Source organism: Heterodontus francisci, chromosome 4 (genome assembly GCF_036365525.1).
Source record: "Heterodontus francisci isolate sHetFra1 chromosome 4, sHetFra1.hap1, whole genome shotgun sequence".
Taxonomy (NCBI): Eukaryota; Metazoa; Chordata; class Chondrichthyes; order Heterodontiformes; family Heterodontidae; genus Heterodontus; species Heterodontus francisci.
The window spans coordinates 190,927,921-190,945,028 of NC_090374.1; the positions used below are offsets into that span (position 1 = coordinate 190,927,921).

General features: G+C 42.0%; 1 protein-coding gene across 2 annotated transcripts in view; it reads right to left on the bottom strand.

Annotated features, from left to right (window-relative positions):
* Positions 1-17,108, bottom strand: part of LOC137369462 (uncharacterized bromodomain-containing protein 10) — a 111,247-nt gene that overhangs the window by 14,608 nt on the left and 79,531 nt on the right. For both annotated transcript variants that reach the window (XM_068030709.1, XM_068030710.1), the window contains 2 exons: positions 15,005-15,087; positions 3,707-3,796 (listed from right to left, as the gene is read on the bottom strand). In XM_068030709.1, coding sequence (XP_067886810.1) covers positions 3,707-3,796; positions 15,005-15,087 — 173 coding nt within the window. The remainder of the gene's footprint in view (positions 1-3,706; positions 3,797-15,004; positions 15,088-17,108) is intronic.

A 17,108-nucleotide genomic window follows, 5' to 3' on the forward strand; every position in this document is an offset into this window, starting at 1 on the left:
AACACTAAATCCATGTATTAAGTCACAAGCTTTTTTTAAAAAACTCAGATCTCCTTAAAACTGGCATCGCTTCTTCAAATCCAAAAACAGATGAACCTTAAACAGATGTGGCAGTCTTCGGTCAGGTGGAAGATAAATAATGTATTCATGAATCATCAGGGGGAGTTTCAAACCGCAGCACAATGATGAGAGATTAAATTGTCAAATTCACAAAACCAAACTCCAACCTGCTATGCTGCTGCCCATTTCAGTTTTAACCACAGAGGATATGGGTCACCTGAGTAACCCATTCTGGAGAGGCAGGTCCTTAATTTATAATATTTCAATGAGGCTTTGTTTTTGATACTTTGCCAGCTATTTGATATTAAACGTCTCTTGCACAGATTTCCTGGAATTTACCAAATCAGACAGCTAACCAGGGGCAGGAGCAGCCAGATCAAGCAGGGAAGTGCTTTTTACAGTATTGTTTGGGGGCCAGGAGCAAGATTGCTGCCCCTCACCCCTCAAGCAAATTTCCTGACCCATGATCTGTCCTGTCCTCCCTCCCTTCCGATTGTCAGTCCGACCATCCCACACACCCCAATCTCTTCGGGTTTTCCCCTCACAATTGCTGGTTCGTCGCCCCACTCGCCAACCTCCAATCTTCCTGGTTGCCAAGGACTGTCGCTAACAGCCCCTGGCTGCAGCCTTCAACCACAGGGTTTCCCACCTGGAAGTCGGTCAAGCTGTTAAATTGGCTGGCTACCAGGCGGAAAATGAAAAAAGAACTGTTTGAGGTCCTGCATTAAATTCGCAAGACATCCGCGTTCCTAGGATTTCTGGAATTTGCCTCCGCCTCCCCAAAAATAATCTGGGATACTGTGCTTCTTGCAGCAATGCTTAACTGCATCTAGAGAGAGAGGAGTCTGCTTTTGAGAGTGGGAGGGAAAAAGTGAGCGAGAGAAAGCAAAAAAAACTAACCAGTGACAGACAGAAATCTTTTCCCAGAACAATGCAAGATTTCTAAGTGAACTTCCCCAATAACAAGAATACTCCCCAATTTTATAACTTTTTATTTCTCAATAATAGGATTTGCAGATAGCCATCAATATACCTAAGGCGCCAAAATGTTGATCAATTAAACAAATTAATTAAACTACGTAGATATATGGTGGCTCAAAAGCAAGTTGCAATGAGTGAAGTGACGACAAGACCATAAAACCTATTAATGACCAATTGAACAGTACGATTTTGTGCATCACCGCCTCCAACTGCAAGCAGTGTTAACTCCTGGGGAAGGGAAAAAAATGGAAAGATCCCTGGCAAATTTTGGTAAAAGTTGGAGATTCCCTCCTAACTAAGCTCAGGGGACCATGGTTACTCACAATACATCACTCGACATATTTCAACCAATGGCCATCCCTCCATTCCCGTATGTTTCAACCTTTGGAAATATATGATTATATATGAGTGGATAAAAGACTATAGCCAATTATCAAGCCAGTAACATGCTTCACAGTCTTCGTAAGCAACCTGATCTCTATAAAATTTAATACAGGCTGTTGAATGGTAAAGAGTGATGAATTTTTACCATCCACTTCCAGCATCGGCTATTCCAAATGTTCGCCACACTGTGAAAAAGTTATACCTTGTCTAAATGAATAGATGTTCTCTAGTCCCACGGCTAGCGCTAATATGGAAGATTATTTTGGGATCCTATTTATATTTTCACTTGGAAATGTTAAATAGGATTACCAATAAGATGCCTTTTTCCAGTGCAAATATTCCTGGTACTCTTAGCCTTTCTTATAACTCAATATAGTTTGCCCAATAACTAGCGCCCAATCTATTTATGAATTTATTTGACCTTTGTACTTTCCCCCAAGATCAGTATGACATCACATGCAGTATTCAGAATTTCATACAATACTCAAAAAGTGGACAAAGGCTTTTTACACACCATCACATTCTGGAACACATGCTCTAACCTCGAAGCTATTAACTCTAAAATGCCATTTTGCCTTTTCACCACTGCTGCAAATTGAGGATAGTTTAAGAACCTTTTCCATGAAAATCCTATGATTCCTTCCCTCCTGTGCAATTTCACATAGACTGTTGCTGTTTTTTTGAAGTGATACATTTTTGTTAGAAGCAAAAAGGAGAGGCGATATGAACTAACTGGTACAATTCTAATGGGGTTCAGATACACTTGGGGATGTGCATACACATATCTTTGAAGGCGGCAGAAAAGGTTCAGAAGGCTACTGTTGGAAGAGTATACTTCAGCCTTAACTTTATAAACAGAAGCACAGAACACAAAAGCAAGTTATGTAAACTTTCATAAACCACTTGGTAGGCCTTAGCTGGAGTATTGCGTCCAATTCTGGGCATCATACTTTAGGAAGGATGCCGAGACCATAGAGAGGGGACAGTGGAGATTTACCAGGGATGACAGACTCCAGTTATATGAAGAGCTGGAGAAACTGAGGTGGTTGCTCTTCGAGCAGAAAAGAGGAGAATTGATAAAGGTATTCAAGATCATGATGGGTTTTGTTAGAGTAAATAAGGAAAAGCTGTTCTCATTGTCAGAAGGCTCAGCAATCAAAAGACACAGATTTAAGGCAATTGGCAAACGAACCAGATACAAGATGAAGAGTAACTTTTTTTACACTCTGGTTATGATGATCTGAAATGCACTGTCTGAAAGGGTAATGGAAACAGATTCAATAATAATTTTCAAAAAAGGGAATTGGATAAATACTTGGAAGGGTTGAAAAAAACTGCAGGGCTGTGGAGAAAAGGCAAGGGACTGGGACTAATTGGATAGCTCTAGCAAAGAGCCGGCACAATTGGACAAATGGCCTCCTTTTGTGCTGCATCATTCAAAGATTCTTTTATACTCACTGTTCCTTTCCTTTGCTTCATGACTTCACATTTCTCTACACTGAACATCTCCCACTTCTTGGCCTAATCCCCATAACTACCCAGATCCCTCTAGAACTAGATCTGTTCTGCTAAATATTTTACAATCTCTCCCAATTTTGTATCTGCAAACTCAGTGTTTTGTTCCTGTCCCATGCTCCACATCATCAAAATGCATCCCGCCTTTCTACACAGATGTAGCTCAAGTACCCTTTGCATCTTCTGATCAGTCAATTTTAGGAACATTGTGTTGGGCCCAACTTTTACCAATTACATCACAAAGGTTCTAAAATCACAACAAAGGCAAGCAGCAAAGCAACATTAACAGAGATCTGGAAACATTGGGGGAGGTGGGGGGGCAGTGTCAAAACTGAAAAAAAAAGATCCTGAAATGGTGTGCGGCATACACAACACACAATTTTGACAGTCTCAAAATAGGCTTGCACAGAACTGGAGTTTTAAACCCATGTTCCAATGTAAAATGGTGAATGTTATATGCATTCTGCCATATCTTAGGCATGCAATTACATTATTCCCTTCTACGTAAGAAAAAGCTCAACTTTTTCCTGAAATACAAGTGTTTAAATACTCAAACTTCTACAGATTAGTTTTGTTTATATAGCACCTAACCCGGTTGAAAAGCACTTCACGCAATAAATTAATTTTGGAAGATATGACTTACAAGATGAAATGCAGTCATTCTGAATCAGCAACATCCAAAAGATATGAAGAGCAGGATGTACAATTCACTGGAGCATTTTTGACTTTCAAATTTTGATCCAGAGAAAAGAGATCAGTTACTTACAGATTTCTTCTTATTATTTCCCAGTTCTTTTAGCTCTCCTTCCATTTTGGCAATTAGTTCCCTGAGTTCATCAAGACTAGTGCAAATAAGCTATATAGAGAAATTCAAAAAACAAAAGTTACAATTACTGACTTAGAAAACCCTTATGCAGCCATCTGGATGTACAAATAGCAAACTTTTTGAAAAGTACTTTCCAGTTAATGGCACCTTACAGCTTTAGACAAATGAATTGCTTACATTCCATACCCTTTTCTTGATAGAAATAACCAAAAGCAAACTTGCCATTTGAAAATATTGAGATCACAATATGCAGAGAATATACCCGAGTAAACTAATCGTAAATTCACAAAAAGCTTAAAGAAAGCACAGGATACGCGAGGACAAATGTTGAATAACTAAAAGACAATCAGTAAGCAACATTGTATTACTACATAAAGAAAAGGAAACTCATCTAAAATAAAAATCAACAGAAGTTTCATCCTCAAACAGCTAAACTGATTAAAGTAGCAAACTGCTGGGCATACAAAGAAATTCCCAGGCCTTTGCTGAGTGCGCTGATCCTGCTAAGATGGTCAAAGTGACATTGAAATTGGCTTTAGTGATCCTAGATTCACACTGTTCAGAGATAGCTGGTGGTGCACATATGGAAAGGTAAGGACAGGATGAGGCTAGGTACCCATATAGACTAACAATTTACATCACCAAAGCTCAAACACAAATGTCCACTTGGATAGGAACAGAGGGGCAGTCAGTCACCCATCCTGAGGAATCGTACCCATCTAAGAAATCATTTACTTCAAGTGGAGGAACAAATTGACAAAGGGGGGAAATTGACAGGAAGGGGGGAAAATTAGCTGCAATTCCAACTCAGTAGGGTGGGGCACTGGTGATTTAATACAGAAAAATGAGTTGGCACCTTCTAAGCGTAGGCTGGCTGAATGCAGGCTTTCTCTCAACACATTAAACTCGTGTGTTAACAAAAAAAAAGCAGTTTCTATAAGCACACCCACATTTTCCATGAACTAAAGCTTGCATCCTTATGGATGGCATGAATTGGATAGTGTGCTAATAGACTAAGAATTACCCTTTTACCACGTGATTACAAAACACTTGGGCTGCCCACCGTGCTTTCCTGTCCACTTTGAAAAGCTGAAATATCAGTCATGCTCTGACTAAAACTTCTTGTAAACCACATAGATTGAGGGACATGAAGCCTCATCTACGGAGTTCATCGGGAAAACTATTCATGTTTCTTTGCTCATGGCTTGTTCCAGCCAGTTGATAATTTAAACTATTTGACTTGGTGGTTGAACATTTTTTGGGGGGAATTCTCACCAAAATGCTGCCCTTTTGCATCCTTTTAGCTTTCTAGTAGTGGTAACTTTGCAAAGAACAGGTCTTTTTCTTTCTCCACTTCTGCTTCTTTCTTTCCCTCCTGCTCACCACTTTGCTCTCTGCTCTGTCTATCTTGTTCATCTTCTTTATTTTTGTCTTGCTCCCTCCAATTGTTTTTCACCTCCCTTGTTTTTATCTCTTCCCTCTCATTTTATGCATGCCTGCCCTCATTTTCTCTCTTCCCTTTATCTCCTATCGCATTCAAGTTGCTATATGGGGAGACTACAGGAAGCAGCGCTGGAAAAGCGAGGAACTAGCCTTTCACTTCGAGGGAAAACAGGACTTCAAAAAGAATCCAAGCATTAATTGGCACTGTTTGGACTGTCCATACAGTGGCTGCACCAGTGTTTACGTAGAAAAACCTGATCCCATGAACAAGATCAGGAGATTTCATGGGGTCTCCACACATTCTACATTAACGGGTAGGCAATAGCCTTTGAAGATTAAAGCACACTCGAAGGAATCATTGAGTACAGCGATTACCACGAAGAAGAAACCAGTTAGAACTAGTTGACAGAACAAAGGCAATATTTTTGGTAAGAAACAAGTAACAGGATAATGAAGTAAATATTTAGCCAGACGATCAGTTTGAGATTAATAGCCATTTTTGAGAAATAAACTATATATTTGGCACAGTCTGAACTATAGTTTTAGCATAAAACTATAAAGTATCCATTTTTCCATTGAATTATGCATTTTTTCATCCCTTTGCTACTAGTCAATGGAATCAGCCTTCAAGAAATTAGTCAACTTTTAATTCTTGCATGAATGTCAGCCTAGGAGCGACGTCTCAATTCATTCCATCTTCGCTGCCTCCACAGAATACTTGGCATCAGGTGGCAGGACCAGTAACTTAACTGCCAGACAAAAATGGAAATGCGTCACAGTAGGTATTTTCATTTCAAAGTACTTTGCTTCCCAGAAAGTTTCAGAAAGTGTCTTTAAAAAAATGTCTCCATAGTCACATGCAGGACCTTGTACTCTCAATTAACCTTAAATGCTTACCTGTACTATCATTGAGATCATCCAGAGTGACCACGCTCTGGAAGTGTTTCAAGAGTTCACCTACTTAGGCTCAACTATCACCAGTAACCTGTCTCTAGATGCAGAAATCAACAAGCGCATGGGAAAGGCTTCTACTGCCATGTCCAGACTGGCCAAGAGAGTGTGGGAAAATGGCGCATGATGGCAGGCTGTTACTGGTGGGGTACCGCAAGGATCGGGTCCGAGTGTATCAGGCCTGTGTCCTCAGTACCTTGCTCTATGGCAGCGAGGCCTGGACAACGTATGTCAGCCAAGAGCGACGTCTCAATTCATTCCATCTTCGCTGCCTCCACAGAATACTTGGCATCAGGTGGCAGGACCATATCTCCAACACAGAAGTCCTCGAGGCGGCCAACATCCCCAGCTTATACACACTACTGAGTCAGCGGCGCTTGAGATGGCTTGGCCATGTGAGCCGCATGGAAGATGGCAGGATCCCCAAAGACACATTGTACAGCGAGCTCGCCACTGGTATCAGACCCACCAGCCGTCCATGTCTCCGCTTTAAAGACGTCTGCAAACACGACATGAAATCCTGTGACATTGATCACAAGTCGTGGGAGTCAGTTGCCAGCGTTCGCCAAAGCTGGCAGACAGCCATAAAGGCGGGGCTAAAGTGTGGCGAGTCAAAGAGACTTAGCAGTTGGCAGGAAAAAAGACAGAGGCGCAAGGGAAGAGCCCCGACAAACAAATTTTTCTGCAGCACCTGTGGAAGAGCCTGTCACTCTAGAATTGGCCTTTATAGCCACTCCAGGCGCTGCTCCACACACCACTGACCACCTCCAGGCGCTTACCCATTGTCTCTCGAGATAAGGAGGCCAAAGATGTTTTCATTCTTAGTTATACATGCTTTGGTCATGGAAAGGTTCTTTTTGCATCATAAGAAGACCCCACAGATTTGTGCGTGCTGTTTTTTCCCCATCCATCCTTTTCTAAAGGATCTGACACCTTACTGAGATAATATTCCAAAGATGCTGGCAGCTCTGACAGTGCCTTATCCAAATAGGTTATCTTCACATGCTGGGTTAGATAGTGAGTGTTGACAAACAATTCAGTTGTAGGTGGGATCACAGCCTGCCCTTGCCAGACACTCACAAATGCCTACTTTCAGCAGGTGTTGCTCAGCAGGGCAGGAACCGTGGCCAATTTTCTCTCAACTACTCCAGGGCTGCTGAAGACAATATCACCTGTATACATACACTGAGATCAGCTGAGTACCAACTGGGGTTTGAGGCAAGTATTTGTTCTTTGTTCTAATCTGTATGGATTAACTATTCAGTGATTTAATCAGGTGAACCACCAGAGAAGCCTGCTCTACAGATTTTAATGGGACCTAGCAGTTCAGACCAACATTGGAGCTGATCCAAAACTGTCCAACCCAAACATAAATCCCCATTAGCTGCTTATGAGTGCATAGGTCGACGATACAGAAGTTTTTGCCACTGAGCAGCTCCAGATTGGATCTCTGGCTACTCCAAAACCCCAATTCACACAACTTCTAATGTCATTATCTTTAATAAGAGTGAAAAGTTAAAAAGGAGAAAAGATAATGCTACATTATAACACATTTTGTGATCCTCTGTAGCTGAAGAGTCCAACCAACAAGCGTGGACACCTTTACTCCTCAGTTAGCGTGAAAGTGTATGTGAAGACTTCATCCCTTCCACAGACATTGCTGTGGTAATTTGGGGTTTTGGGGCTGGCGTGAGGTGGGGTTGGTGAGTGAAAACAGGAAGGAGGGTGTGCAAAGGCTTGTGGCACAAGAACATAAAAAAGTAAGAAATAGGAGTAGACCACACGGCCCGTCAAGCCTGCCCTGCTGATCTTGGGCTTCAACTCCACTTTCCCACCCGCTTCCCAGATAACGATTCCTAAGACCCCAAGCATCTGTCTATTTCAGCCTTGATATATTCAACAATTGAGCATCCACTACCCTCTGGGGTATAGAATTCTAAAGATTCACAACCCTTTGAGTGAAGAAATTTCTCATCTCAATCCTAAATGCTCGTCCCCTTATCCTGAGACTGTGCCCCTGCATTTTAGATCCCAGCCAGCAGAAACAACCCTGTCTACCCTGTTAGGTGCCTTCAGAACCTTGTAAGTTTCAATGAGATCCCTACTCATTCTTCTCAACTATATAAGCACAATTCACTAAACCTATTACAGAACAACCCTCTCATCCCAGGAACCAATTTAGTAAACTTTCGCCATACTGCCTCCAATGCAAGAATAACCTTCCTCAAAAATGGAGACCAAGACTGCACAGATTATTCCAGATGTGGTCTCACCAAAGCCCTGCACAACTGTAGCAAGGCTTCTTTATTCTTGTACTCTAATCCCCTTGCAATAAAAGCCAATATGCCATTTGCCTTCCTAATTGCTTGCTGTACCTGCATAACTGTGTTTCTTGTACGAGCACACCCAAGTCTCTCTGAACATCAACATTTACAAGTTTTGTGCCTTTTAAAAAATACTCTTCTATTCTTATGACCGTATTTCCCCACAAGCCTCCATCTGCCACCTTGTTGCCCACTCACTTAATCTGTCTATATCTCTTTGCAGCCTCTGTGTCCTCCTCACAGCTTACATTCCCACCTACCTTTGTAGGATCATAGGAAATAAGAATAGGCCATTCGGCCCATCGAGCCTGCTCTGTCATTCCAACAGATCATGACTGATCATCTACTTCTATGCCATTTTCCCCCACTATCCCCATATCCCTAGATTTCATTAATATCCAGAAATCTATCGATTCCTGTCTTGAACATGCTCAACCATTGATCTTCCACAGCCCTCTGGGGTAGAGAATTCCAAAGATTCACCACCCTCTGAGTAAAGAAATTTCTCATCTCAGTCTTAAATGGCCTGCCCCTTATTCTGAGACTGTGTCCCCTTGTTCTGGACTCACCAGCCACAGGAAACATCCTATCCACATCGACCCTGTCACAACCTCTAAGAATTTTATAAGTTTCAGTGAGATCACCTCTCATTCTTCAAGACTCTAGAGAATACAGGCCCAGTTTCTGCAATCTCTCCTCATAAAACAATCCCCCCCCATCCCAGGGATTAGTCTGGTTAACCTCCTTTGCATTCCCTCTATGGCAAGTCTCTCCTCCCTTAGATAAGGAGACCAAAACTGTACACAATACTCCAGGTGTGGTCTCACCATGACTTTATACAATTGCAGCGATGCATCTATACTCCTGCACTCAAATCTCCTTGCAATAAAGACCTACATACTATTTGCCTTTTTAATTGCTTGCTGCATCTGCATACTAGCTTTTAGTGACTCATGAACAAGGACCCTAGATCTCTTTGGACATCAACACTTCCCAACCTCTCACCATTTAAGAAATACTCAGCCTTTTTTTTCTACCAAAGCAGATCTTATTCCATCTGCCAGATTCTTGCCCATTCACTTAGCCTGTCCAAATCCCCTTGAAGCCTTCTTGCATCCTCACAATTTACATTCCTATCTAGTTTTGTGCAATCAGCAAATTTGGAAATACTACAATTGGTCCCAATATCCAAATCACTTATATAGATTGCAAATAGCTGTGGCCCAAGCACCGATCCTTGCAGTACCCCACCAGTAACAGCCTGCCATCCTGAGAATGATTCATTTATTTCTACTCTCTGCTTTCTGTCTGTTAACCAATTCTCAATCCATTGCAGTATATTACCCCCAATCCCATGTGCTCTAATTTTGTTTACTAATCTCCTGTGTGGAACCTTATCAAAAGCTTTCTGAAAATCCAAATACACCACATCCACTGGTTCTCCTTTATCTATTCTACAAGTAACATCCTCAAAAAACTCCAACGGGTTTGTCAGACATGATTTCCCTTTCACAAATCCATGTTGACTCTGCCCAATCATATTATTTTCCAAGTGTTCAGTGACCTCATCCTTTATAATAGATTCTGACATTTTCCCTACTACTGACAAACTAACAGGTTTGTAGTTCTCCGTTTTCTCTCTTGCTCCCTTCTTAAATCGTGGGGTTACATTTGCCGCTTTCCAGTCTGCAGGAACCCTTCCAGAATCTATAGAATTTTGAAAGATCACCACCAATGCATCCACTATTTCTATAACCACCTCCTTTAATACTCTGGGATGTAGCTCATCTGGTCCATTGGGTTTATCATCTTTCAATCCAATTAATTTTTTTGTGTACTAGCTCTTTACTACTAATTACTTTCAGTTACTCATTTTTACCAGTCCCTTTGTTCCCGAGTATTTCTGGGAGATTTTATCTGTCTTCCTCCATGAAGACAGACACAAAGTAACTGTTTAGTCTCTCCACCATTTCCTCATTCTCAACCACAAACTCTCCAGTCTTCGCCTGCAATGGACCCACATTTGTCCTTGCTAATCATTTCCTTTTCACATACCTAAAAAAGCTTTTACAGTCCGCCTTTATGTTTCTAGCTAGCTTGTATTCATAATCTCTTTTCCCTTCATCAGTTTCTTGGTCTTCCTTTGTTGGACTCTTAAATTGCACCCAATCCTCAGGCTTACCACTTTTTCTGGCGACCTTATAAGCCACTTCCTTTGACCTAATGCAATCCTTAACTTCTTTTGTTAGCCACTATTGATTCACCTTTCCTGTTGGGTTTTTGTGTCTCTTAGGAATGTATATTTATTGTAAACCGTATAATCTTTGGCCTCCTTGTCGCGAGAGACAATGGGTAAGCGCCTCGAGGTGGTCAGTGGTTTGTGAAGCAGCGCCTGGAGTGGCTATAAAGACCAATTCTAGAGTGACAGACTCTTCCACAGGTGCTGCAGATAAAATTGGCTGTCGGGGCTGTTACACAGTTGGCTCTCTCCTTGCGCTTCTGTCTTTTTTCCTGCCAACTGCTAAGTCTCTTCGACTCGCCACTCTTTAGCCCCGCCTTTATGGTTACCCGCCAGCTCTGGCGATCGCTGGCAACTGACTCCCACGACTTGTGATCAATGTCACAGGACTTCATGTCGCGTTTGCAGACGTCTTTAAAGCGGAGACAAGGACATCCGGTGGGTCTGATACCAGTGACGAGCTCGCTGTACAATGTGTCCTTGGGGATCCTGCCATCTTCCATGCGGCTCACATGGCCAAGCCATCTCAGGCGCCGCTGGCTTAGTAGGGTGTATATGGTGGGGATGTTGGCCTCGAGGACTTCTGTGTTGGAGATACGGTCCTGCCACCTGATGCCAAGGATTCTCCGGAGGCAGCGAAGATGGAATGAATTGAGACGTCGCTCTTGGCTGACGTACGTTGTCCAGGCCTCGCTGCCGTTGAGCAAGGTACTGAGGACACAGGCTTGATACACTTGGACTTTTGTGTTCCGTGTCAGTGCACCATTTTCCCACACTCTCTTGGCCAGTCTGGACATAGCAGAGGAAGCCTGTCCCATGCGCTTGTTTAATTCTGCATCGAGAGACAGGTTACTGGTGATAGTTGAGCCTAGGTAGGTGAACTCTTGAACCACTTCCAGAGTGTGGTCGCCGATATTTATGGATGGGGCATTTCTGACGTCCTGTCCCATGATGTTCGTTTTCTTGAGGCCGATGGTTAGGCCAAATTCGTTGCAGGCAGCCGCAATCCTGTTGATGAGTCTCTGCAGACACTCTTCAGTGTGGGATGTTAATGCAGCATCGTCAGCAAAGAGGAGTTCCCTGATGAGGACTTTCCGTACTTTGGTCTTCACTCTTAGATGGGCAAGGTTGAACAACCTGCCCCCTGATCTTGTGTGGAGGAAGATTCCTTCTTCTGAAGACTTGAAAGCATGCGAGAGCAGCAGGGAGAAGATAATCCCAAACAGTGTAGGTGCGAGAACACAGCACTGTTTCACGCCACTCAGGATAGGAAAGGGGTCTGATGAGGCGCCGCTATGCTGAATTGTGCCTTTCATATTGTCATGGAATGAGGTGATGATACTTAGTAGCTTTGGTGGGCATCCAATCTTTTCTAGTAGTCTGAAGAGACCACGTCTGCTGACGAGGTCAAAGGCTGTGGTGAGATCAATGAAAGCAACGTAGAGGGGCATCTGTTGTTCACGGCATTTCTCCTGTAGCTGGCGAAGGGAGAACAGCATGTCAATGGTGGATCTCTGCTCGAAAGCCACACTGTGCCTCAGGGTAGACATGCTCAGCCAGCTTCTAAAGCTTGTTTAAAGCAACTTGAGCGAAGACTTTCCCCATTATGCTGAGCAGGGAGATTCCACGGTAGTTGTTGCAGTCACCGCGGTCACTCTTGTTCTTATAGAGGGTGATGATATTGGCATTGCGCATGTCCTCTGGTACTGCTCCCTCATCCCAGCACAGGCAAAACAGTTCGTACAGTGCTGAAAGTATAGCAGGCTTGGCACTCTTGAATATTTCAGGGGTAATGCCGTCCTTCCCAGGGGCTTTTCCGCTGGCTAGAGAATCAATGGCATCACTGAGTTCCGATTTTGTTGGCTGTACGTCCAGCTGCACAAAGAACAGCCAGGCGCTGCGCAAATGACTACTGGCAACACCTACGCAGTCATATTCAGCTGGCCTCTGACACCGGAAATATCAGAGGAATGTATGATGGCATTAAGAGAGCTTTTGGGCCAACCATCAAGAAGATTGCCCCCCTCAAATCTAAATCAGGGGACACAATCACTGACCAACGCAAGCAAATGGACTGCTGGGTGGAACACTACCGAGAACTGTACTCCAGGGAAAATGTTGTCACCGAGACCGCCCTCAAAACCGTATAATACTTCTTTAAATACTAGCCATTGTCTGTCTACCATCAAATCTTTTAATGTATTTTCCCAATCCACCATAGCCAACTTGCCCCTCATATCTGCATAGTTTCCTTTGTTCAGATTTAAGACCCTAGTTTCAGAAAGAACTATATGTCTTTCAAACTTAATGTAGAATTCTATCATATTGTGGTCACTATTTCCTAACGGCTCCTTTGCAGCAATGTTATGTATTAGCACTTTCTCATTACATAATACTGAATCTAAAATAGCCTCATCCCTCGTTGTTTCTTCAACATATTACTCCAGAAACCCATCTTGTGCACACTCCAGGAATTCTTCCTCCACAGCATTAGTGCAAATTAGGTTTATCCAATCTATATGTAAATTGAAGTCGCCCATTATTACTGTATTGCCCATGCTACATGCAGCTCTTAACATTATTCCTCATTCCGATCCTATCTGATGTTTACCTTCTCGTCAGCCTTCCAATTTCGCTTGCTACTTTTCTACTTCCTGTAACCTGTTTTCTATCAGCAAATTTAGATATATTACTGTGTCTTCATGCAAGTCATTAATATAGATTGTAAATAGCTGATGCCCAAGCACTGATCCTTGTGTCACTGCACTGGTCAGTCTGCCAACTTGAAAATGCCCCATTTATGCCCACTCTTTGCTTTCTGTCCATTACCAATCCTCTATCTATGCTAATATATTATCCCAATGCCATGAGCCCTCATCTTGCATATTAACCTCGTGTGGCACCTTATCGAATGCCTTCTGGAAATCCAAGTATACATCTACTGGGTCCCCTTTATCTACCCTACTCGTTACATACTCAAAAAAACTCTAATTTGTCAAACACGATTTTCATTTTGTAGAACCATGCTGACTTTGTTTGATCATACTATGATTTTCTAAGTGCATTGTTAAGACTTCCTGAATAGATTCCAGCACATTCCCAATGACTGATGTTGTCAGGCTAACTGGCCTGCAGTTCCAGGTTCTCTCTCTCTCCTTTCTTGAATAGCAGTGCTATATTCACTAACTTCCAATCTGCTGGGGCCATTCCAGAATCCAGGGAATTTTGGAGAATCATAGCCAGTGCATCCACCATCTCTACAGCTATCTCTTTTAGATCCCTGGGCTGTAGGCCATCAGGTCCTGGGGATTTGTCAGATTTTAGTCCCTCAAGTTTCTCCAGTACTTCTTCTCTACTAATATTACCTTAATTTCCACACTTGATTTTAGCCCTTATTGCTTTTACGATAACACTGGTACAAGTCAGCACTTTCCACCCATAAAAAGGCAAAATATAAATATTCAAATAGGAGATAGTTTAAGCTTTTTTCTTCTAAAAACATGACCAATGAGTAAAACAAGATTTTGTCAAACCAGCCACATTTTGAGTGCCTTCCATTCGATTCTAAGACCATTTTTCTCCTTTGACCAGCACCCTGGACTTTTCATGCCGTGCAATTATAAATAATAAAACACTACTGTCTGAAGGCCTCAGGATGAATTTCAAATTGATAGGAGACATTCCTGTCTTAGTGTCCAAGGGGTAGGGAGATATGACTACCAGAAAACTAAGTTCTTTAACTTTCACAGTGAGACAATAGCTTTAACCATTTCCCAAGGAAACATTTGGAGATTGATGGAAGCCAAAGGTTCAATGCGACAACTCAACAACTTGCAGAACTCCAGACTCAAGTCCCTATGAGACTAAAGGCATGAAGACTGGTACACCAAGCTCCCTTTATAACATGTAAAATCAAGACCAAGACGCTGGCTCCTTAACCAGAGGCAAACACAATCTATATACAGCCATAAGTGCACATCTTCTACAGATGATGGCAGTGCACAACATACTGGAACGACAAATAGGTAGGAATGAAATACTATGCTTAAAATAACCCAATGATAATGTGAAAGTAATCTATGCTTCAGTGCCAAATAGTGGATAACGTCACCCAACATAATGCATTAACAATCTGTATAACAGCACAAGTTGGGTCTTTTAAAGAAATCTGCCTTAAATTAAATCCATCACTTTAAAAATCCACAGAATTACCCTAATTATTATAACTGACATTATTATGTTTTGAAGTTTATCCAAATGTTAATTTGTTAGTAAACCCACCTGAAACTGTGGCATTGTAGGCAATGGTGGTGGTATCAACTTCTTTTTCTTCTCGTCTGTCTTTTCAGACTCTGGTTTCTTTGCTGGGAACATTCATGAAAGAAGAACATTTAAGTAACTAGAACCCTTAGGAATATCAAAATCAATTATACTGAAGCTTACATTTCAAATTAAAAATTGCTCTTGCAAACTTAAAAAGGAGTTAAGTTCTACCAACTAAGACAACTACTTATAGACATTATACACTAGGAATGAAGATGACAGAAAACAAGGTTGTAGCATTTAACTTGTTGAATTATACAGATATCGATATATTTTCTGGCAACCTAACGCTGAATAAAAAACTGCCGACAGTCAAGGCAAATATAATCTCCTCACATCATGTCACAATTATGAAGAAATGTGTTTTGTAATAATTCACCTCCAGATATTGCAGTCAAAGATATAAAAAATACTTGATGAGCAAACAAACCATTGTGATTTACTGCGTTGCAGTTCACTGCCAATAATCATCCTACTTCAGTGATATTATAACATCAATTCTCCTTTCACCAATTCTTTGGAGATGAGCAGTTGTCCTGTGCCTCGCCGAAGTGACTATTCTTGTTTTTAAACATAGATACTTGACAATCTATTTGACAGTGGCGAACATGAATGTCAAGAGCAATCAGGTGCACCACATATATACACCATCAAGTAGTGGTCACCTACCAACAGAAACCTCAGTTGATTTTTCCTAGTTTGAGATCAGAAACAGACAGATTGCAGCACCCTACTGCCACCTTAGTAGGAACAACTAATTCAGCATAAATCAGGGATTAAAACTGAGCCCATCTGATTTACATGACTCAGTGATGATACAACATCATGTGTTTATCTATTCAGCAAGCCCAAACGCACTAATTTTAAATTAGCACAACATTTGGGATGGATTATGGCAGAGACTGGATGGTCCTTGGTCCCACACGAACACCATACAGCAACACCAACAAACCTGTTTCATCTTTGTACTGCATTTAATATGTTGGCCTAGATTTTCTACTTCTGTGCTCATCAACTCATGATTTTTCAGTGCATTAAGACGAAGAGGGGAGGGGGTGAAGTGCAGGCTGACGAGCGCACAAATGGAAAACTTCAGCCTTTAATCTTTCACTGGTTATACTTTGTACTATTTCTATTGGTCGGCAATCATCAAAAAGGGGATATAAACTTGGAGATGTGTTCACCAAGGCATTATAATATGAATGCCTCACAACAAAGGCTGTTCCATCTGTATCAATCAAACTATTCAAGAGGAAATTAGATAAACACAGAAAAATAAATGAAAGGTTATAGGATAAGAGATGAGAAGTGGTCTGAACAACCTGTGCTAAATTTTCTATGCCTTACTGCTTACAATGTCTCTCAACATCTGTATCCCGCAGCTACATTCAGTCTGGTTCATGGCTGCTAATTTGTACTTGTCCATTCCGATCTGGGCGTCTGTGAGCATAGAGATATGGCCGTTAAAATTCTCATGATTCTTTGATTTATTCAAGATCTGGAAAAGGACTTCCACTCAGTAAAAGGAGGTTGAGGCTTTGTGCAATTCTTGTGGTTGGCAGCTGTTTTAGGAGTTTTAGAGTCAGAGTTATACAGCACAGAAACAGGCCCACTGGCCCACCGTATCCACATCGGCCATCAAGTCTATCTATTCTAATCCCATTTTTCAGCACTTGGCCCGCAGCCTTGTACACTATGGCATTTCAAGTGTTCATCTAAATACTTCTTAAATGTTGTGAGGGTTTGTGCCTCTACCACCCCTTCAGGCAGTGTGTTCCAGATTCCAACCCTCTGGGTGAAAAGCTTTTTCCTCAAATCCCCTCTGAACCTCCTGCCCCTTACCTTAAATCTATGCTTCCTGGTTATTGACACCTCCACTAAGGGAAAAAGTTTCTTCCGATCCACTCTATCTATGCCCCTCATAATTTTCTGTACCTCAATCAGCCTTCTCTGCTCTAAGGAAAACAACCCTAGCCTATCCAGTCTCTCTTCAGAGCTGAAATGCTCCAGCCCAGGCAACATCTTGGTGAATCTCCTCTGCACCCTCTCCAGTGCAATCACA